Here is a 23,828-nt window from a genome sequence, read left to right as displayed (position 1 = left end):
TCCTATCACTAATCATCAAGGAAATGCAAATCAAAACGACACTAAGATACCACCTGATGCCTGTTAAAATGGCTATAACCACTAAGACTAAAAATAACAAATGTTGGAGAGGGTGTGGAGAGAAGGGAACCCTCACACACTGCTGGTGGGAATGCAAACTGGTGCAGCCACTGTGGAAAACAGTATGAAGATTCCTCAAAAAACTAAAACTAGAAATATCATATGACCCAGCTATACCACTGCTGGGTGTCTACCCAAACAACTTGAAATCAACAATCCAAAGTAACATCTGCACCCCTATGTTTGCTGCAGCACTATTCACAATAGCCAAGACATGGAAACAATCCAAGTGCCCATCCACTGATGACTGGATAAAGAAGATATGGTATATATATATATATACAATGGAATACTACTCAGCCAGAAAAAAAGACAAATTCATCTCATTTGCAACAACATGGAAAGACCTGGAGGGAATTATGCTTAGCAAAATAAGCCAGACTGAGAAAGACAAACACCAGACGGTTTCACTCATATGTGGACTATAAACAAGCAAATGGACAAAGAAAACAGTTCAGTGGTTACCAGGGGAAGGGGGTGGGGGTGGGCACAGAGGGTGGAAGGGAGTACCTATGTGGTGACAGACAAGAAATAATATACAACTGAAATTTCACAATGATGTAAACTATTATGAACTCAGATCATGTGCTCCGCTTCAGCAGCCCAGGGTTCACTGGTTCAGATCCTAGGCACAGACCTACACACCGCTCATCAAACCACGCTGTGGTGGCATCCTACATACAAAATAGAGGAAGACTGGCACAGATGTTAGCTCAAGGACAATCTTCCTCAAGCAAAAAGAGGAAGATTGGCAACAGATGTTAGCTCAGGGCCAATCTCCCTCACTGAAAAAAAAAAACCACTAAATTTTCCTTACAACTAAAACTTTCTGTATTTGCCTAAGAAGTCTTTAATTGTCATCATGGGTAAATGGATAACTAAGTATTGTTTCACAGTGACCTATGATCCTATTTGGGCAAATGTTTTAAAACCTTTTGATATTTTTAACCAACTTCCCAGGAATCAAATTCTAAATGAAGAATTTTTTACCTCAAACTGACTTCAAGAGTTTCCAGAGGGCCCCTGGAACATCTCAAAAGATTTGTTCTCTCTCCTCATAAAAAGAAATGTTAAACTAATTAGGCTAATTTGATATGTTAAATTACATGGAAAGTATTGTCAAATAAGGAGTCGTACTAAGCTTCCTTTATGTTGTGTTTTTATAGGTACATGTTATAAGTGTTCCAGAAACTATATGATATTCCTAAAATTCTATGTCCTGGTATAGTATTATCAGTCATAATTCTAGTTGTTATCTTGAAGTGTTGTGTGTCACAGAAATAGCCAAATTTCGTTGTCAATTGAATTATAATGAACTCTTATAATGAGCGCTCATCAGATCCTTAACCATGGCCATTTAGGTCTTCCACCATTTACAGTTATTGTTTTATTCAGATGCTTTTGCAAAAGTGTTCCTCCCAAAGTGTTTCATCTTCAAGGAGATTCATGGAAAGGGCTTTGAAAAATACAGGTTTCTGATAACTTTAAGATCATAAAACTAAACTGGGTAAGAAGTGCTGGAACTAGTGGAAAAACTGTATTCAAGCAGAAAGAATTAACAATACGGGACTGAATGAGCTGAGGAGGAGCATCAAAATTTTTACGACTCCTTGTTTGAAACATTGCTGGTTATCTAATATTTCGTTTTCCCAGATTTAAGGAAGCTTTTTTTCCTTTATGCTGTCTATAACTTAGAGCAATTTGGTAAAATATGCCTTTGTAAACAAAGATGAAACATTGACTTTTTCTCCATACCCGATCCCTCCAAAATTCAGAAACTCTGAGTATTCTTTTCACGGCAACATAGTTAGTTATTTACACAAGTTTAATTCAAATCTGTTATGCAATTAGAAATATTGACTATATTATAAAGACTTTGACTGGAATATCATATTTGAGAGAGATATGCATAGACTCAGATATGACCAGATAGCTTTAAGGAACTGTTGAATTTTGACTTGGCTTCCTGGCCTCAAGAGTTTTTTTAAGAAGTTCAATCTGAGGTTCCTTCTAAAAAGTTCCAGCAAAGCAGTCTTAAAAAGAGCTTACATCACCAATCACTAATCTTGATGCACTTATGTAAATAATCAGGCCAAGTCTAATGCAAACAAATTAGTTTTATTGTAATTATCTTTGGGAAAAAAGTGGGGGTAACTGGAGAGAGAAAAAGTTATGTTTGCACCTTTGTAGATATTAGATTCTAGTCCCGTTAATTTCCTCTGAGGTTTTGTTACATACCCATAAACTAGACTGGATTCTGAATTCTTCTAGTTTCCTCAAATATCTGGCTATGACTCTCCAAACTAAAGTTTCCAATTTTCTCCCACCCTTCTGATTTGGAATTGGTAAGAACAAAGACTGCCCTTGAATCTCCTTGGAGGGGACTATACCAGGTCCTCCTCACTACCCAGATGGCAGCCAAACTACCCACTCAAGCTTTGGATATACATCTCACAACTTAAGAAGGCTACACCTGACATCTGGTCCTATACAAACTCTGGAGACCTCCAAATCAAATAGACTAGGAAGAGAAGTAGCTGACATCAAGGTAGGTTGCTTCCTCCCAAGACATTGGATCAATACTTCATACTGTAACTGAACATGAAACTCTTTTTTCCCCCTCTTTCTTTCTTTTACTCTGGCATTGGCCTGGAAAAATAACACCATCATTCGTATCTCCCAGGCCATTGCTAAGGGGTGTAACCTTTGCCTTTCAGACTGCTGGATTTGTCAACAAAAACTGCCATCTGTTGGATATATGACTTGCAAATATTTTTTCCCAATTAGTGGGGTTTTTTTGTTTCAATCCTGTTTTCCCTTGCCTTGAAGAAGCTCTTTAGTCTGACGAAGTCCTATTTGTTTATTCTTTCTATTGTTTCCCTTGTCTGAGAAGACATGGTGTCTGAAAAGATCCTTTGAATACTGATGTCAAAGAGTGTACTGCCTATATTTTCTTCTAGAAGCCTTATGCTTTCAGGTCTTATCTTTAGGTCTTTGATCGATTTTGAGTTTATTTTTGTGAATGGTGAAAAAGAATGGTCTATTTTCATTCTTTTACATGTGGCTTTCCAGTTTTCCCAGCACCATTTGTTGAAAAGACTTTCTCAAACACTGCTGGTGGGAATGCAAACTGGTGCAGCCACTATGGAAAAAAGTATGGAAATTTATCAAAAAATTAAAAATACAAATACCATATGACCCAGCCATCCCACTACTGGGTATCTATCCAAAGAACTTGAAATCAACAATTCCAAAAGTCCCATGCACCCCTATGTTCATTGCAGCATTATTTACAATAGCCAAGATGTGTAAGCAACCTAAGTGCCCATCAACTGATGATTGGGTAAAGAAGATATGGTATATAGATACAATGGAATACTACTCAGCCATAAAAAAGAACAAAATTGTCCCATTCACAACAACATGGATGGACCTTGAGGGAATTATGTTAAGTGAAATAAGCCAGATAGAGAAAGACAATCTCTGTATGACTCCACTCATAGATGGAAATTAAACATGTAGACAAAGAGAACAGATTAGTGGCTACCAGGGGAAAGGGGGTTTGGGGGTGGGCACAAAGGGTGAAGTGGTGTACCTACAACACGGCTGACAAACAATAATGTACAACTGAAATTTCACAAGATTGTAAACTATCATAAACTCAATAAAAATTAACTTTAAAAAAAAAACAACTCCCATCTATCCATTAACAGTAACTCCTTAACAGGAATGGTTTTGTTCCCCAACAGAATGTATCTATGTCTGTGGTGATTATCATTCTCCTTGAGCCGATAAATGCCTAGATGGCTGGCGCATAACCGGGAACGACTCTTAGGTCATCTAGCTGTGCTGCTAACTGTTCACAAACAGACGGAGATATCTCACTGGTCAACTCCCCTGAATTTCTTGATAATAGAATAGCCCTTGAATTTCTTTTGGCTGAGCAAGGAGGTGTCTGTGCTGTGTCCAACACCAACTTCTGTGCCTAGATTAACGCTTCTGGGGAAGCTGAAACTCAGTTACGTAAGATTACTGAGCAAGCTACTTGGCTTTAAAAAAAAGGACTCCTAAAGCGGAGTCTTTCTTTGACTTATTTGATTTTGATTGGTTTGGGTCTTGGGGACCATGGCTCTGAAGCACACTCAAAACACTAGGAATTATCCTGCTTATTATAATAATAAAAATCTCCCTGGTGCATTGTATTCTCTCAAAAGCTTTAAATGTGTGTTCACAGCCACTAACCACCAAGCAAATGACTGGATGTCAGAAAAGGAACTAAGAGAATGGCCAACTTAAAGACGGTGAACCTGAAGCCAGGACCTGTGAATATCACAGGGTTTAAGCAAAAATGTCATAACCTATGGATATCACACAAAGGACAGACAAAGCTACAAGAACTACAGAGCGTTAGCTGAGAGTGGTGCTAATGCCTTAAAATTTGATCCCATCTTGCAGTAAATCAGAAAAAATGATCAAAAGGGAGAAATTATTAGGGCTGGCCCTGTGGCCTAGTGGTTGAGTTCGGCACACTCTGCTTCGGCAGCCTGGGTTCACCGATCTGTTCTGTGGCTGCCAGTCAGCCTCTTTCCCCAGCCACCCATCACTGCACAATGGATTTATGAACAAAGTGGCCATAGTGGCAGGGATGGAGATTATGCATGGGCTCAGCAACATGAACTTCCACTCACCAAAGCCAATCTGGCTATGGCCACTGCTGAGTGCCCAATCTGCCAACAGCGGAGACCAATACCTAATCTCCAATATGGCACCATTCCCAGGGGTGACCACCATGGTGGCAAGTTGATTACACTGGATCATATCCATCACAGAAAGGTCAGTATTTTGTCCTCACTGCAATTAGACACCTACTCTGGATATGGATTTGCCTTCCCTCTATGCAATGCTTCTGCCAAATCTCCCATCCAGGGACTTACAGAATGCCTTATCCATCATCATGGATGGATAGCATTACTTCTTATCAAGGAACTCACTTCACAGCAAAAGAAGTGCAGCAAGGGGCCTCCATTCATGGAATTCACAGGTTTTACCATGTTCCCCATCATCCTGATGCAACTGGCTTAACAGAATGATGGAATCGCCTTTTGAAGACTCAATTACAGCACCAGCTAGGTGGCATTACCTTGCAGGGCTGAAGCAAGGTTCTCCAGAAGGCTGTATTTGCTCTGAATCAGTGTCTAATATACAATGCTGTTTATTCCACAGCCAAAATTCATAGGACCAGGAATCAAAGGCTGGAAAGAGGAGTGGCACCACTCACTACTAACCCTAGTAACCCCCTAGCAAAATTTTTGCTTCCTGTCCCTGTGTCCTTATGCTCTGTTGGCCTAGACATTTAGTTCCAGAGGAAGGGAGGCTTCTACCAGAAGTCATTCCAACAATGATTCCATGCATCTGGACGTTAAGACTGCCACCCAGCCACTTTGGACTCCTCATGCCTCTAAATCAACAGGCAAAGAAGGGAGTTACTGTGATGGCTGGGGTCATTGATCCTGATTCCTGAGGGGAATTCAGACTGCTACTCCACAATGGACATAAGGAAGTGTATGTCTGGAATCCAGGAGATCCCTTAGGGCTTCTCTTACTATTACCCTGCCCTGTGATTAAGGTCAATGGAAATCTATAACAATCCAATCCAGGCAGGACTGCTAATGGCCGAGACCCTTCGGGGATGAAGGTTTGAGTCACCCCACCAGGTAAAGAACCACAACCAACTGAGGCGCCTGCTGAAGGCAAAGGCAATTCAAAATGGGTAGTAGAAGAAGGTAGTCATAAATACCAGCTATGACCATGTGACCAGTTACAGAAATGTGCACTGTAATTATCATGAGTATTTCTCCTTATTTTGTTATAAATATATATAAATATGAATATATATATATGTTTTCTTCTATCTCATTCTCTTACCATGTAACATAATATATATTGACTTTATATCATAATATTTAAGTGTTTTTAATTTTACATCATAGTATTTAAGTTATGAGATATCAAGAAGAAGTAAACATCACTCAAGGAAGGACTTTATCTCTTCTGGGAAAGGGGTCAGTGCATTTTCAGTTGTACACAAAATGGTTGTATCACGTTGGGCAGAATTATGACTTTGTTATTGTCTTTATTTGGAGAACAAGTAAGGTTTAAGGAGATGCATATGGGTGTCAAGTTGACAGGGGTAGACTTGTGATGGTTAATTTTATGTGTCAACTTGGCTGGGCCATGAGGCACCCAGTATTTGGTTAAACTTTATTCTGGGTGTGACTGGAGGAGCTTCCCAGATGAGATTAACATTTGAATATGTACACTGAGTAAAGCAGATAACCCTCCCCAATGTGAGTGGGCCTCATCCAATCCTTTGAAGGTCCAAACAGAACAAAAGGCTGAGTAAGGGAGAATTTGCTCCTTCTTGTCTTTGAGTTGGAACATTGGTCTCCTCCTACCTTTGGACTCAGACTCAGACTCAGAACGAAACTTACATCATTGGCTCTCCTGACTCTCAGGCCTTCAGAATCGGGCTGGAACTAAACCATTGGCTCTCCTGGCTCTCCAGTTTGCTGACGGCAGATCTTGGGACTTTTTAGCTTCCATATTCATGGGAGCCAGTTCCTTATCTTATATATATATATATATATATATATATATATATTCTTCTTTTTTTTTTTTTTTTTTGAGAAAGATTAGCCCTGAGCTAACATCTGCCACCAATCCTCCTCTTTTTGCTGAGGAAGGCTGGCCCTGAGCTAACATCTGACAAATAAAAATGGCAAGTAACAGGATATATTGGAATATATGAGGAAGCCATTTGGTATAAACCTAATTCGGCCTGACCTTGTCTTTCCAAAAGGGCCTGACGGAGGCCTCAGTTGAGTATGCATTGTATATCTGCTTTAGAGATTCCCTATGGCAAGAGCAAAAAGCCCTTGAGATAAAGGTGCAACTTCCCTCCCCCTCCCAACGTTGGCGGCTCCTTGGGGATTAAGTATCTTTCCTTGGGTTGGAAACTGATTGCTGCGCTCACCTGTGACCGCCCAGCTTGAGACAATATACTTGCCTCCTGCTACGCCCACCAAGATAGCAGACCCACTACCTGCTGTGTCCATCAAGCGCTGTGCTGACAGGGCAATCTTGTGACTATTGTGGGAGGGACATTTCAGTCATGTGTGAAACACCCTCTTTGAGGGTATATAACCGCCCTGTGTACCCCCACTTCTTTGGAGTGCTCTGTTCCTTTGTGGAAAGACTCTCCCAGGTTATAATCCTAAGATTTAAGCTCAGAATAAACTCACCCAAATTTTCATTTATAGATTGGTTATGGATTATTTTCGTCGACACATCCATGCCCATCTTCCTCTACTTTATATGTGGGACGCCTGCCACAGCATGGCTTGCCAAGCGGTGCCAAGTCCGCACCCGGGATCTGAACCAGCGAACCCCAGGCTGCTGAAGCAGAACGTGTGAACTTAACCACTGCGCCACTGGGCCAGCCCTATATATACAATGCTGTTTCTCTGCAGAACTCAGACTAATACAGAAGCTTAAGCATGTTTCTTAAAGATATAAAACTATTAGAATAGTTGATTATCTGAAAGTATTTTTTTAAATCAGATCATTTAGAAAAAATTTTTAAAACAAAGAGGGAGACTTCTAATAAAGAAGTCAGATTAATTTGCCTCTTGTGCCTAAGATCCCACTAAAATAATAGTGAAGGATGGGATGGGGAAGGTATAAATCTATAGGGACAAAGTGAATGGAAGAAGAGATGCCAGCAGATGAAACATTTAAACCCATTCTTGGAAAATGGCAAGAAGATGGAGAAGTAGTGATGATACAGGAGAAGGGAGGGGGATGACGAGGGGCCAAATGAGAGGACTGGCCTGAAAGCCTAGCCTCAAAAGGTTGGACCCTCAAGTCCCCTCCCCACCAAGCACAGCCAGGTAAATACCCAACCCCATCAGCACGAGGCAGATAATTGATGCTATATTCTCTGAGAAAATGGATGGAAGAAAATCTGGACCCAAGGGCATTAGGCATTGCAAGGAACAAGGGAGAGACATGGAGCTAAAAACAGGCATATACTTTCCTGGCAGGAGACTGGCAGATTCTCTCTCCGAAGAAACTGAATAATCCTACAGAACACATCTCAACAACAAAGAAAACTAACAACCCAATTAAAAAATGGGCAAAAGATCTGAACAGACATTGCTCCAAAGAAGATATACAGATGGCCAAAAGGCACGTGAAAAGATGTTCAACATTATTAGGGAAATGCAAATTAAAACTACAACAGAGATGTCACCTCACTCCTGTCAGGATGGCTATAATTAGCAAGATAGTGTGGTTACTTGTTAACAACAAGTGAAACAATAAGTGTTGGAGAGGAGGGAACCCTCATACAGTGCTGGTAGGAATGCAAACTGGTGCAGCCTCTGTGGAAAACAGTATGGAGATTCCTCAAAAAATTAAGAATAGATTTAACATATGATCCAGCTATTCCACCACTTGGTATTTTTCCAAAGAACATGAACGCACAAAGATACATGCACCCCTATGTTCACCGCAGCATTATTCACAATAGCCTAAAGAAACCTAGGTGCCCATCAAGGGACAAATGGATAAAGGAGACGGGGCATATATGCACAATGTAATACTACTCAGCCATAAGAAATGATGAAATCTGGCCATTTGCAACAACATGGATGGACCTTGAGGGTATTATACTAAGTGAAATAAGTCAGAGGAAGAAAGTCAAATACTGTATGATCTCATTCATAAGTAGAAGATAAAAACAATGACAAACAAACATGTAGAAACAGAGATTGGCTTGGTGGTTACCAGAGGGGAAGGGGGGAGGGGGGAGGGTGAAAGGGGTGACTGGGCACCTGTGTGTGGTGATGGATTGCAATTAGTCTTTGGGTGGTGAACGTGATGTAATCTACACAGAAATTGAAATATATAATGATGTACACCTGAAATTTTAAAAAAAGAGTCCATTGGAGAAACTGAAAATAAATACATAAATAAAGTCAATTTTATAAAAAAAGAAACAAACAAAACAAAAAAAAACTAAAGACCAAACCCTCCACATACTAACATTTGGAAGCTTCTCAACCAAAAGGCGAATTCCCAGCCCAATCACTTCCAGTGAAATTCACCAGTCAGCAAGCCCTATGCACAGCCCAGATGCCCAATTAACTTTGTAATGCCTTGTGTGTAGTATATGAAAGGAGAGTCACCATCAGAAAACAGACAAAAAGAAAGCAGAAATCCAGAGGAAAAAGGAAAAAGGCAAGAAACAAAAGAAAAATAATAAATATAAATAAATAAAAGAAACCTTCCTCCAAAATCCCCAATTAATGTTCTCAGAAGGCTAATACAGCAGGTTGCATCCATAAAACAAGAACACTGTAGAAAAAAAGAAGCTACCCCAGCATAAAGAAAGAGTTCTTGGAAATTAAAAACATGAGACAGAGAAGGCAGAGAAATACAACTATTAAGGCATAGTTGGTGGTCTTTGTGTGACTAGTATTCTTAAATGGTGAAAATGAATACAAATTCTTGTGGGATTAAAGACTGGCAGGTCAGGCAAGTTAAAGCAGTAACCTTAAATCTTGGTGTTTAACACCACACAGGTTTATATCTTGCTCGAACTAAGTCTGACGCAGGTTGGGCGGCCTCCTCCATCTCATAGCTATGCCATCCAGGATGCAGGGCCTCTGTAAGGTGACTATATAGCAAGGGAAGAGACAAATTTGGGAGTCACCCTGGCTACCACCTTGGCCAGGAAATAGACACACTTCATTTCTGCCTATAGTCCATCAGCCATAACTAGTCACGTGATCCCATCCTGACTGCAAGAGAGTTAAGAAATTGTAGGCACATGCAGGGGTATTGAATGAGCACTGACCATCTCTGCCATCGTGAGAAAACAAGATTGTTTTTCCAGACGTATAGAAGGGACGGAAAGGAAAAAGAGGGCAGTAACTTGAGAGAAAGGGAAGGTGTTCTAGGCTGGGAAGCCCTGCCAATGACAATAGATAATAGAGGTTAAGGAGCCAGAGGAAAGGAAGGTAGTAGAGATGCTGAGATTGCTGAAGGGAAGGCAAGGGAAAAGCAGCAATAAGAGAAGACTGATTTCACTAACACTTCCACTTCATTGTATAATTCTCTCTTCATGTCTCTCTTCCCACAAGACAGAGCTTCTTGAAGGCACAGGCTGTCTCTTATTCATCTTTGTATTGAGGGTCTCTTGGCGCTTTCACCGCCACAACCTGGGTCTGTTGCCCGATCAGGAAAGCACACCACCTGTCTGTCCCTTGTCATATTGTGGTAGCTGCATTTTGCCGTGATGCTGAAAGCTCTGCCACTGGGATTTCAAATACCAGCAGGGTCACCCATGGTGGACAGGTTTCAGCGGAGTTTTCAGACTAGACAGACTAGGAAGAAGGACCTGACCACCCACTTCTGAAAAAACTGGCCATGAAAACTGTATGAACAGCAGCAGAGCATTGTCTGAAACAGCACCAGAAGGTGAGAGGATGGCACACAAAGCCCAGGCAGGGTTCCGCTCTGCTGCACACAGTGTCGCCAGGAGTCAGATGGACTCAACAGTACTAACAACAAATCGAGAGGCCAGCACAGAACCTGACTTAACAAGCCCTCAGTGAACGTATTTAATTATAAAGTAAGGGGCCATATAATCTTAACCTTCTCTTCCCCCACTCACCAGCTAGTCTAACTGGAGAAACAGGTGCTACCTTGGAACAGAAGGAGGAATGACGAGAATGTGGCCTACCGAATACCTGAGGAGAAAGGCAAACAGCCACCTGTTGTGTCTACACAGACACAGCCTCTGTCCCACGCCCATCCTTTTGGAACACCAGAGGTGCAAGAAGGGGCGAACATGTTTTCTAAGTGTATAACACAAAAAGAAACTGACTTTCAATATTTTTAAACAGGGTCTAACTGACTGGATGCTTTGACAAATACATTTTACTTATTCAGTAAATCAGAGATTGTTAAGGTCCTAAACAACATCTAGCCAAACACTTCAATTAAGCAAAATCTAGTAGGTGTGTATACCTTACAAACCTTAATTCCCCTCCTGGTTACAAACCCTGGAGGGCTGTTTTCTTAACTGAGGATCATGAACTACTAGTAAGTAGCGATAGAAAGTTAGTGGATCCTAATCAGCAATTTTTTTTTTAAGGTTTTATTTTTCCTTTTTCTCCCAAAGCCCCCCGGTACACAGTTGTGTATTTTTAGTTGTGGGTCCCTCTAGTTGTGGCATGTGGGATGCCGCCTCAGCACGGCTTGATAAGCGGTGCCATGTCAGCGCCCAGGATCCAAACCAGCAAAACTCTGGGCCGCCGAAGTGGAGCACACAAACTTAACCACTCAGCCACAGGGCCGGCCCCAGGATCAGCAATTTTTTTAACAAATTAAAATAGAATAGAAATTATCAGAGAATACACACATAGTATGGCAGTGTATCGTGTGTGTGAGTAAAATATGTATTTGTTGTCTACTGTGCAAATATGTGTGTATACTGGATAGCAATGTGTTTCTCACAGTAGATCCCAGTTAATTTTTTAGTTTGGAGTCACGGTCCTAGAGAAACTCTCACTGTTGCTTAAAGGAGAAACGTTACAGCAATGTTTGTAATAAAATACATTCATAGATAGGAAACAATCCAAGCATTCCTCAACACGACCATGAAAAATTAATTGTCTTCTCAGACAAGGAAAACAAAAAGAAAAAATAAGCAAGTGGGACTTCATTAGACTAAAGAGCTTCTGCAAGGCAAAAGAAACTAGGATCAAAACAAAAAGACAACCCACCAACTGGGACAAAATTTTTGCAAATCATATATCCAGCAAGGGGTAAATCTCCATAATATATAAGGAACTCACACAACTGAACAACAAAAAACAAACAGCCCGATTAAAAAATGGGAAGAGGATATGAACAGACATTTTTCCAAAGAAGATATACAGATGGCCAATAAACACATGAAAAGATGTCCTATCACTAATCATCAAGGAAATGCAAATCAAAACGACACTAAGATACCACCTGATGCCTGTTAAAATGGCTATAACCACTAAGACTAAAAATAACAAATGTTGGAGAGGGTGTGGAGAGAAGGGAACCCTCACACACTGCTGGTGGGAATGCAAACTGGTGCAGCCACTGTGGAAAACAGTATGGAGATTCCTCAAAAAACTAAAAATACAACTACCAGATGACCCAGCTATCCCACTACTGGGTATCTACCCAAACAACTTGAAATCGACAATCCAAAGTAACATACGTACCCCTATGTTCATTGCAGCACTCTTCACAACAGCCAAGACATGGGAACAATCCAAGTGCCCATCCACTGATGAGTGGATAAAGATGTGGTTTATATACACAATGGAATACTACTCAGCCATAAAAAAGAAAATCATCCCATTTGCAACAACGTGGATGGACCTGGAGGGAATTATGCTAAATGAAATAAGCCAGACTGAGAAAGACAAACACCATATGATTTCACTCATATGTGGAATATAAACAAACACATGGACAAAGAAAACAGTTCCCAGGGGAAAAAGGGTCGGGGTGGGCACAGGGGGTGAAGAGGAGCACTTATGCGGAGACAGACAAGAAATAATATACAACTGAAATTTCACAATGATGTAAACTATTATGAATTCAATAAAAAAAACTGTTTTAATTAATTGTGGTGGAATCATACATCACAGCTAAGATGAACGAATTAGAGCTACATGTAACAATATGAATACCTCATTAAAGATGTTAAGCATAAAAACAAGTTGCAAAATGATATATTCATTGTAATATTATTAATATAAAGTTTAAAATCATGCAAAACCTACTATATATTGTTTCTGGATATATACAGTATGCAAAGTATAAAAATGGGCATGAACTTGACAAATACCAAAGTCAGCAAAGTGGTGACCTCCGAGAAGGGAAAGAGGGAAATGCCACAGGGAAGGGATATACCAGGCTCTTCAACTGAATGTGATATTTGTTTCTTAACCTGGGGGAAGTTATATTATTCTCTACTTTTCTGAATATTTAGGAATATTTCATATTTTTAAAAGTTTTGCCCAAAAAAAGGAGGAGGGAGGTGAAACAACAGACTTAGGTTCAAATTCTGCCTCTGCCACATGCTGGGAGGAAAGGAACTTAGCGAGTTCCTTAATTTTTCCAAGCCTCTGTGTCTCTAACAGGACATCATAATAATGCCCTGTTTCACAACCAAATTAAGTGAAATAATACGGATATAAGCGCTTTATAAAGTTTAAAGTGCTATAGAAGTGTAAGTCGCAATTGTACAAGAATGCTCCGCAAACTCCAGTTATCACAAGAAACTCTTAGTTTTCCTTTGTTACATACTCTCAGAGAACCTCGTTCCTTTCCATCAGCGCACTTACATTCGCTTCTACGACTGTGCATCATGCCCGCACCAGAGTTTAGGGCTCAGAGCCAAGCACAGTCCCTGGCACATGGTAATGCTCAACACATTTTAATCTGAACAGCGCTTACCTGTAGGAAGTAAAAATGGGAAGCAGAGTGGGAAGAAAGGAGTTTTGTTTTCTGCTTTATGTTTCTATATTGTTTGACTTTTTATCATGAACTTGTGTTAAATAGCGTTAAATAGTGACAAACTAGTTTAATTTTTAATGAATAAGGATTAAATCGGCATGTCTTAATTTCATCGCTTCTCGGGGGAAGGTAACGTTTTAATATAGGAAGTTACATGAAAAGGGGGTGCATGAAATAAAAGGAGCAGGCAAGTAGTGTTCTGGGCGCCAGGCTCTCTGAAGACCCTTTGGGTGGAAGGCAGCGTGTCTAACGGTGTAAGAACTGCCCGGAGGTACCGTTAGGAGGCGCTCGCGAGGCTGCAGCAGGAATTCCCGCCCTCTCTGTTACATGCCCCAGTAACCCCGGCACGCCGGCGACTGCGAGTAACCTCGGCTGGGCGCCCCCCCCCCCCCCCCCGCCCCGACTCTCGCCTGCTCCCGTCTCAGCCAATGGGAAGACAGCGCCCGAACCGGCTGGACAACTCGCCCTCACCGACTCCTCCCCCAAGCAGTTAAAACCGGGTTGTACAATCACCTCGCCGCCGGCTGTAGACTTTTCTAATCGCATCTCCAGTTCCCGATTCCAAGCCCCGCCCCACAGCCTGCCCTGCGCTCCTTCTGGGCCTGGGTCACCTCTGCCTTACAAATGTTCAGACCCGCCCTCTGCTTACCTTGCTGCGCTAGGCCCCGCCCCCTGGCCGACCGACCAATAAGCGGGCGAGCCTGGAGCCACTGGGCGGGCCCGCAGCCAATGCGCACGCCGTGGGCGGGCTCCCGGCCGGAATTGGGGGTGAAGCTACAGCGTTGTGCCCACATTCGGGGTGCGCGGAGCTGGGGGTCCCTGGGGGGAGCCGGGAGCTAAGATGGCGTCCGCAGCTGAGGGGGACGTGGGGTCGGTGGCGGAGCTGGCGACGGTGCTGCGGTGGGGTTTCCAGGAGCTGAGCCTTAACAAGTTGGCAGCGTCCCTGGGCGCGACAGAACAGGCGCTACGGCTCATCATCTCCATCTTCCTAGGTAAGGACCCTCCTGCCTCCTTCCGCCCCCTCGCGGAGTCCCCGAGGAATGGGGACGTGACCTCCCCCGCTTCCCGGAGCCACCCAGGCGGGCTTTGTGGGGTGTGGATGTGAATCCTCAAACACAGCAACCAGCTATCGAGAGGAGGACAAGTCTTGTCTCAAGTCTGGGGGTGCCGTGCCCTCTGAACCTCTCATCACCTTTCTCTTCCGCGTCTGCTGTACCCTTCTGGCCTCATTTGGCGCCACCACCTCTCACCATGCCGTGATCTACCACGTGTCCTCACGACCTGCCCTTATTTGTCTCTCTCTTGAGTTCTACTCTGTGTCCATGTGTACTGCTGTCTGTTATTAATGTCAACCCTCACACACGCGCGCTTCTTATCAGTAGGCATAGGCCCCTAACTTAGGTATTTTAGCCGTGCGGGCCGCCTCAGCCCCATATTCCATACTTACATATCCCGAGTTTCTATTTTGTGCATTGCCAGCTTATATTACACTTTCGTCTCTTTTCTATCCTGTTTCTAATATTTTCTTTTTATACCATATTGCTTTTTTTCCCCTTAACCACCCGCCTGTCATTTACCCTGGATCGCCCTGGAACAGCACCATAATGTAGGACTTGGGACACAGGACTGACAACCCTCTTAAAAACTATCCCTGCCACCCCAAGCGTTTATTTAACCACATGGTTCAAAGGAGGTGGTATATCTGAATTTATGTGACAACAAGCTGTATTATAACTGGTTTATAGGCTTTTTACTGCATCCTGCCTGCACAATTTTTTAATACGTGGAAGCAGCATGATACAATGAGCAAAAAGGCGTGGACTTGAAAGCTGGACAGATCAGACCCAGCCTGCTGCTGCTTACAAACTGGGACCCTAGGCAAACCACTTAACCTCTCTGGACCTCAATTTTCTTGATCTGTGAAATGAGGACAGTAATGCCTACCTAATAAGATTGCTGTAAAGTCTTGTAGGAATTCAGAGGTCAAAATCTGATAATGTAAATATTTGAGTAGTTGGAAGTTTTTATGAAGGTTATGGGACTTTAGCTAGGAGAGTAAGAGGTGGAGAAGAATTAAGCAGACGGGGCTAGGACAGAGCAGAGGATTAGAGATCTAAATCTTAGGAAGTTTGAGATAAAGTTGGGCAGATGTGGAATGTTTTAAATGCCAGAAAGAAGTTTGGAATTTATCCAATAGTCAGTAGAGACACTGGCATATAATATCATCTAAGGGTGTTAACTCGATCTAAATAATGTGGGAGGCATTTATTCATATTTAAACAACCTTGGCTAATATCATTATTTGCCTATTACGTATCAAACCAAGATGATCTTCCTTTCTCCCAAATGAAGGTCACCTTTTCCCTCCCTTGTAGAATTGTACAAGTTTTAGAGGTGGAAGCGACCTTAGGTTGTGACTTGCTCGCTGTCACCCAGACCTAACCCGTATTTGTCAACACCTCAAACTAGGTCTCTTTGCACCACACTAGCTTTCAACGTCCTATTCCTTCAACCTGTTTTCTGACGCAGTTATTTGTTGGGGTTGTAATTGGCAATTAAGAGTGTTTACATTCATTAGTTAGGAAGCTCACTGTTGATTTCTCAACTATAAATTGAGAATGAAACACAAGTAGCAACAAATTATAAGGGGCAAACTGTTCAATGGAGCTATAGCTGGAATTAGACCTGGAATTTGTCCTTTTTGTGCTGACATAATCGAATGCTGCCAGGGTCTCCTAGTGGGCTACTCCTGTGTACTGCTGTGGGGCATCCAACTGATTAGGATGTTGTTTTCTCCATATATTACCCCTCTCCTCTCATCCTCTCATTTCCACCAATCATCAAAGTAGTAAACACTTGGTGTAATGCACCTCCCCCACTTCTGAGCCCCCTTGCCCATTCTCCCATTTCCCATATCCCTCCTTCCTGTTTCACATGTGCCAGTGCCTTCAGTGACTCATAGTATTTCTCATTTTTAGATCAATTTGGTGCTTCATGTTACCTCGTATCAGGCATAGCTCTTCCACGTGGATATATAGGATTGTGTTTTCTATGTATAGGTTAAATGCAAACGTAAATTGATAAGCTTGACATGTGCATGGAAGAAAGAGTGATTTCTGGTTGTAGATATGTTTCCCTTACCAAAGGTATTACCACTTCTGTGTATTGTGACCTAGAAACCAGTAGCCTTTCAGCAATGGAGTTCCTGGTTCTCTTGGGGAACTGGGATGTTGGAGGAAATCCTTGCTAAAGATACCAAGAAGGCCTGTAGTCCAAAATGATTTGTGACTCACTTTCTACTAATTCGAGATTGATTTCGGTTAAAAGCGCCTAAATACAGATACCCTGAGGGAAGAGTTAGGTATATCAGACATCCATATTTTAAAGTGCGAATAACTTCTAATTAGATAGTCTCATTACTGTTTTCTTAACATCTTACTTTCTCTACTTGAGTTCTGTGTGGTGGTCTTGGGGTGGGCTGCAGAGCACTAAAGCACTCGCTTTCAAACATTTTTGACTGGGACCCATGGTAGGGAATATGTTTTACATCATGACCCAGTGCACATACAGGTGTATATATGCGTTCAAACAAAAGTTTCAGGAAACGTTACTTATCCTTACTATAGGCAGTGTGTTTAGCTATTTTCTATTTTATTTTGTAGTGTTGTTTATAACCCACTAAATTAATTTCGTGACCCATTAATGGGTTACAACAAGTAGTTTGAAAAATCTGGGTTAGAGGCCATAATTTCTAATATTCACTGCTTCGAGGAAAGGGTAAGCTTCTGAGGACTACTGCATTGGAGTATTTGGAACAGCCAGAAGACTCTGTTAAAGGCTTGTGTGTATGTCTGTCTTGTGTATCACTGCAAGGAGTTTGGTGGAAGATGGATTTTGCTATGAGCCCTGGTGCTGGCAAATGCTACTGGAAAACATCTCCCTGTCAACCACTTGGGTCTCGTCACTCAGTGTAATTAACAACATGAATTTTTCCAAATTAATTCAATAAAATGTACCAGCTGTGGATGAAGCACTATGCTTGACCCTGCACGGGCAAGAGCAATGGGGCAGTGTGAGTAACAGAGCCGTGTACTCAAAGAGATTATGGTCTGTTAGTGGGTAGGGAATAGGCATGAGATAAGTACCCTAATAACCACAATAAAAGGCAGAAATGTAAGTGCCATAGAGAATTACAAAGCTTTATGAGATTTAAATTTTAGAACTTTAATGAATTTTGAAAGTTGAGTGAGGTTTCAACTGAGATGTTAAGACAAAAAGAATAGCACGACCAAAGGCCCTGAGGTAGGAATGCGTGGTAACACATTCAAGGAACAGTAAGTAGTCCAGTTTGACTAAAACAGAACTTAATAGAGAAGTGGTGGGAGGGAAGACCGAAAAGGTGAGTTCTGAAGCCTTGAAAGCCAAGGTAAAGAGTTTGTACTTGATTAAGTTGGTGATAGGGAGCCATTGGAGATATTTGGATGCAGACTAATGTGACTGGAAGTGCATTAGGAAGATGCTACAGCGTTGTGTGATTAAAGTAGACATAGACAAGAGGCAGGGAAACTCATGAGAAGGAACAATGATCCAAACAATTATAATGACTTGGAGACAAGGTGGTTGCACTGAGGGGGAAAGTAGGGATCTCATGGCGGGTATTTTAGGAATGTAGAATCTTTTGAAAGGTAGATTCTGTAAACGCTTTGCTCTATACAGCTGCTCATGCCAGAAACCTAAGAGTCAGCCTTGTCATCTCCCTTTCGTCTCTCGCCACATCCTAGTCACCAAGTCCTATCAATACTGCCTCCACGTTGTGTCTCAAATACATCCACTTTTCATCCCCACAGCCACTGACCATCGTCACCAGAAGCGCCCAAGGAGCCTCTTGCCTGGTCTCTAATTCTGCCCTCGCTCCCTCCAGTCCCTTCTCCAGAGCAGCCAGACTGGTTGGGTCCTGTGCCTCTGCTGCTCAGAACCCTTCAGGGCTTCCATCCGTGGCCCCAAAGCCCCTGCCTGCTGCCCCAGCCTTATCTCAAGCAACCTCACAACCCTTCAGCTGCAGGGCCTTCTTCCAGTTCCTCAGAAAAGACACTAAGCCCTTTCCTACCTCGGAGCCTTTGTCCCTGCTGATGTCACTGCCTAGAATGTTCTTCACTCAATACTCACCCGGCAGACTCCTGTTCCTCTTTCAGGTCTCAGTTCAGATTGTCCTCGGTTCAGATTCCTCTGAGAGTTCTTTCCTGACTCTCTTCTTAAATTATGTCTTCTGTCGTACTTTCTCATGCTGACTGAAATTTCCTTCCAAGTGGATGTTCCAATTTGAATTAGGTATTTGTAACTGAGGGCAGAAACCGTGAGTTTTGTTCACCGCAGTATACCCAGAGTTTAACACAGTACCTGGCTTTTGGAAAAGGCTCAATATGTATTTGTTGAATAAGTGACTGTATGAATGAATGACTTGGCAACTGATTAAATGGAAGGTAAGTTGTTTTTTAAAAAAAGGCCCAGTCCTTCTGCCTGGGTAGCTGGAAAGATGATGATAGCTCTCACAAATGCAGAGGTCAAGAGGAGGGTCAGATACTGTTCTGTGCCCCAGGGAATGGTCTGGTTTTGGGTTTGCTTTAGGTTCCCAGGGCACTTTCAGGTGTCTTGAAAGTTGTGAAGCCTAGTCAGGAGCTCAGGAAAGAAGTTAGGCTAAAGACACAGTTTTAGCAGTCAATGTTGGTATCATAATTGAATCAGGGAGGGAATGAAATGCCACAGAAAAGATTATACAGAGAGAAAAGAATCTAGTTCACGTCGATTATGTTAGCGTTGCCACCCCTCGTTGAGAATAATAGCTGGCGTTTGTTAAGGATTTGCGACATACAAGACATTGTCCTAAATGCTAAACAGGCAATCCCTCACCTGAACCTGCCAGTAACCCATAAAATAATTATAGGACTGTATCACTCTTGTGCAGATAGGAAACTGGATTCTACAAACATTTAGTAACTTGCGTACGGTCACACTTGTTCCTACCCAACTCTAGAGTTTTTGCTCTTTACCACACTGGGGTTGGGAGGAGCTTGTGGGGGTGGAAAAGATAATTGTCCTGTGTCCTTTTCTCTCTTCACTCTGCGTGGTTAAACCAGGATGTAATCAGCATATGAGATTCCTCTCAGCGTCCAAAGCTGGAGCTGGCCAAGTGGAGCAGATGGCCACCCTGCTTAGTATGAGTGTTCTCCAGTCTTGGCTGCGACTGTGGCTTGGCCGTTAGATTGATCAAAAATTGCCCTTGAGGGTAAGGACTCATTCCTGAGAGGTTCAGAATTAGCATCATAAGGTTAGAAACCTTTAAAATCAAAGGAGACCCTACAGTTTAGTTCCCTTTGGACCAAAGTCAGGTCTCGCCCTTCAGAACTAAATCCATTATTCACTACAAAAAGTTTTCTTCAATAGCATTGAAATTACAATATAAAGAGACCAAACCTAAGCTAGGTGGAAATTAAACAGCATTAACTAAACAAATGGGACTTCTGACCATAATACAAAGCAGGGTTCAAAAATTCTACTCCTATAAAATAAGGGAGTTATCCTAAATGACTTTGAAGGCCTCTTCCAATTCTTTTTTTTTTTAAAGATTTTACTTTTTTCCTTTTTCTCCCCAAAGCCCCCCGGTACATAGTTGTATATTCTTCATTGTGGGTCCTTCTGGTTGTGGCATGTGGGACGCTGCCTCAGCGTGGCTTGATGAGCAGTGCTATGTCCGCGCCCAGGATTCGAACCAACAAGACACTGGGCCGCCTGCAGCGGAGCGCGCGAACTTAACCACTCGGCCACGGGGCCAGCTCTGGCCTTTTCCAGTTCTAAAAGTCTAGGTATATTCTACATTTTTAGACTTTATCTTTAATTAATAGCCGCAAATTTCATCATTATCTAAAGCTTCCTGTTTGGGTATTTCTTTTAAATATATTTTTTCAACTGCTTTTTATCTACATTCTAATATCTTACATTGCACAAAACTTCATGTTTTGAATGCCGGTATAACTTTAATGTCAAATAGAATCACTTCTTTGCAGAGGCATGTGTAAATTAGGGCCTGTGAGATTATAAGTACAAGCTAACTTAACAAAAATAATTACACATCCACTGACATTAAATCTGTCTGGGCAGCCGTGGGAACCCACTAGAGGTATCCAGCCCAGCAGCCTTTTAAAAATGGGGTTGGGTCTTCAAAAAGGGAATGGCATTTCAGCTGGACTTTAAAGGGTGTGGAAGGTCCTAGTCAGGTAGAGATGAACCAGGAGGTTTTCAGCTGCAAAGAATTATGAGCATAGATGTGGAGATCAGGAAAAGTGAGAAAAATCTGAGGAACAGCAGGTAGTTTGGTTTGGCTCGAACAACAGAGGATCCATGAAGGCACAGCCGAGAAAAACCTGACAGACCTTTCCGGTGGTGGGGGTGGGACGTGCATCGTCTGTAGAGACCTGCAGGCCCAGCTGGAAGTTCTGGATTAAACATGTACTAGCTGTGTCACCATAGACTAATTACTAAACATCAGCCATCCGTTTCTTCATGTTCGCAAAGGCCAGTTTTACTAGCAAAGTGAGGTTGAGGGTTAAGCAGTTTATCTGATAAATAATTCTTCTATGATAAATGATATAATAGGATATTGTGATATGATAGATAATTTTATCTGATAAAAATATTTAATTCATAATAAGCAGCATTATTTTGAAAGAGAATGGCAGAATTCACATGAATTTTTAAAAATAATATAATCAAAAAAATTTCTTATTTCTAGAGAACTGCTTAGGCATAGCCTTTGTGCAGATGCGTTCATTCTCCTCTGCTGGAAAAGTTTGAGAAGCTGTGCTCGTTGGGATGCTGTGTGGAGTAAATGAGATAAATTGTGCAAACACTTGACGGCGCCTGACCCACAGTAGTTGTAAATAATTGTTCTCTCCCTTCCCTCAATAAATATTCATTGCCTTCCTTTCCAAGGAGACTCGAAGTGTGGTCTTGGGACCTGCAGGGTCAGCATCTACTAGGAACTTGTTAGAAATGCAGATTCGCAGGTCTGCACCAGTCCTACTGAATGAGAAATTCTGAGGGTGGCACCCAGCAATGTTTTAACAAGCCCCCCAGGCTATACTGATGACCCTGAGGTTTGAGGGTCGCTGGTGTAGTATATTTCTTCGCATGCCTGTTCTGTAATACTTGGTGTCCTGATAGCACCTTAAACTTTCTGAAATGTCAGTGTATCCTTTGATCTTTGGAATAAACAAATGCTCTCCATTTCTTTATGGTTTCCTTTTCCTCATTTGCTAACATCTCTTGTTATTCTTCAAATACTATTCTTATTACTGAATTATGTTACTAATATCATAATGATATTATTACACCATTATCACCTTTATTATCATAACTGTCATCATTACCTACACCATCTGTCGCATGCTTTTGATGAGAAGGTTAAATATGGAGGCATCGGTTTCATAAGGTTGTTGGGCTAATAGTTCCATCTTTCCTTTTCTGTCTTACATCAGCCACCTGGAGCAATATGGAGTCCTCCTAATTGATCTCCTCGCGTTTCTTAATATAATTAATAGATTGTGACTTGTAGCTTTAACAAAAATTAGGCACCCTAGTTGCAGCTGCCAGGAGAAGCTGTTCTAAACACACTGTCCTTCTCAAGCATAGAGCTTTTTGCGGGGGGTGCTGGGAGGGTAGTTGGGGTGCACGTATGTGTTTTGACTTTTCCTGGCAGTTGATGAAGTCAAGGGCCAGGAGATTAGGGCCCGCTGGAGTTCTCTTGGTGAAGCAACAGTAGCTTCCTAGAGACCTTCAAAGCCTGTCTGTAATTTGCGTAGCCTGAAAGATGTTGTATGCATCTTTATTTCTTCCTATTTTCAAAACAAGAAGGGGGGGGGGGTGGGCAAGTAAGACACTAAAAATAAGGAAAAGTAATTTCCGGATAAGAATTTCCTTTTGGCTTAAAATGTACTGGTTTTTAAACCTTAAGTTCCTCCCTATTCAAGCAGTGGCTTTGAAGATAAGTGAGATTGATGAAACTCTGGACACCTTGAATGAAGGATTCTGAAAACCAAATGTCCCAGAATTGTTGGTTAGAGGCTTCTGATAGAAATGTCACTGCATTGTAACTGCAGGGACAGTTTGTCAGAAAGTGGGTAGATCAGGCCAAAAATGATCAGACCTAGGTTATGTTTTTGACTCACATGATGTCTTCAAGTAGACTATTTAAATGCCCCACTGTTACCATTGGCTGTTTAAATTAAAAATAAAAAGCTTTTGTCAAAGATGCTTTTTAGTACCAAGTATTCATGTTGCTATGGCGTTTTCGGAAGAAAAGCATACATGGTCATATGCGCTACAAAAATTGTAAATGGTGAGATAGTAATTTTGCAGTGAATTAAGAACTCACTATTAAAAAAAAGAGGATTCATGTGCATGTATTGTATGCAAATCTGAGGAAGAGATGAGATCTCAGGTGGTCAAAGTTCTGATCCTTTTATATTTGTATATGCTATAATGAAAAGTGGAATCCATGTAGACTTGGTAAGTGGCCTGTAACTCTTGAGGTTTCTAATTTCTGCTGTGATAGCAAGTCTAAACTCAGATAGACTTGGACACCACTCTGGATTACTGTCCATAAATATAAAACTTCTGTTTGCAAGCCAGCAAGCGGAGATCAACTGGAACAATGCCCTTTCAGGCTCCTATGGCATATACCTCAGACAAAAGTGGAAAAGATTGGTTACGGTTGGAGTACACATATACTGGGGCCCTGACTAAAACTATTGAACCAAAGGCCACTAGAAATCCTCATTCTTTGGCTAAACAATAATCTGACTCCACTTTTCAATTCTTCTTTGGCTCTTCCAAAAGAATAAGAAGCAAAAGCAAAATATGAAATCTCCTAGATAGTGTGCATTTATATTATTCACGCTAACAGCCTAACAGAGTAATTATGAGGACCCAGGTCATCATTTCACCAGAAGTTCCAAATATCTTCAAGTCTTACCATCTTGTTTGACATTTTGAAAATATGTATATTTTTTATTATATTTCAA

At 41.8% G+C, this 23,828-nt stretch overlaps 2 protein-coding genes across 2 annotated transcripts in view; one reads left to right on the top strand and one right to left on the bottom strand.

Moving 5' to 3' along the window:
- C1S (complement C1s) overlaps window positions 1-14,388 on the bottom strand; it is a 45,991-nt gene extending 31,603 nt beyond the window's left edge. The window contains exon 1 of the mRNA XM_014866521.2: window positions 14,266-14,388. The gene's annotated coding sequence lies outside the window, so the exon portion shown is untranslated. The remainder of the gene's footprint in view (window positions 1-14,265) is intronic.
- Window positions 14,272-23,828, top strand: part of LPCAT3 (lysophosphatidylcholine acyltransferase 3) — a 36,526-nt gene continuing 26,969 nt past the window's right edge. Inside the window, exon 1 of the mRNA XM_014866523.3 lies at window positions 14,272-14,744. Coding sequence (XP_014722009.2) covers window positions 14,594-14,744 — 151 coding nt within the window. The 5' untranslated portion in view covers window positions 14,272-14,593. The remainder of the gene's footprint in view (window positions 14,745-23,828) is intronic.

Source organism: Equus asinus, chromosome 22 (genome assembly GCF_041296235.1).
Source record: "Equus asinus isolate D_3611 breed Donkey chromosome 22, EquAss-T2T_v2, whole genome shotgun sequence".
NCBI classification, from domain to species: domain Eukaryota; kingdom Metazoa; phylum Chordata; class Mammalia; order Perissodactyla; family Equidae; genus Equus; species Equus asinus.
The sequence above is the reverse complement of the archived record's forward strand: the minus strand, read 5'-3'. Positions and strand labels throughout refer to the sequence as shown.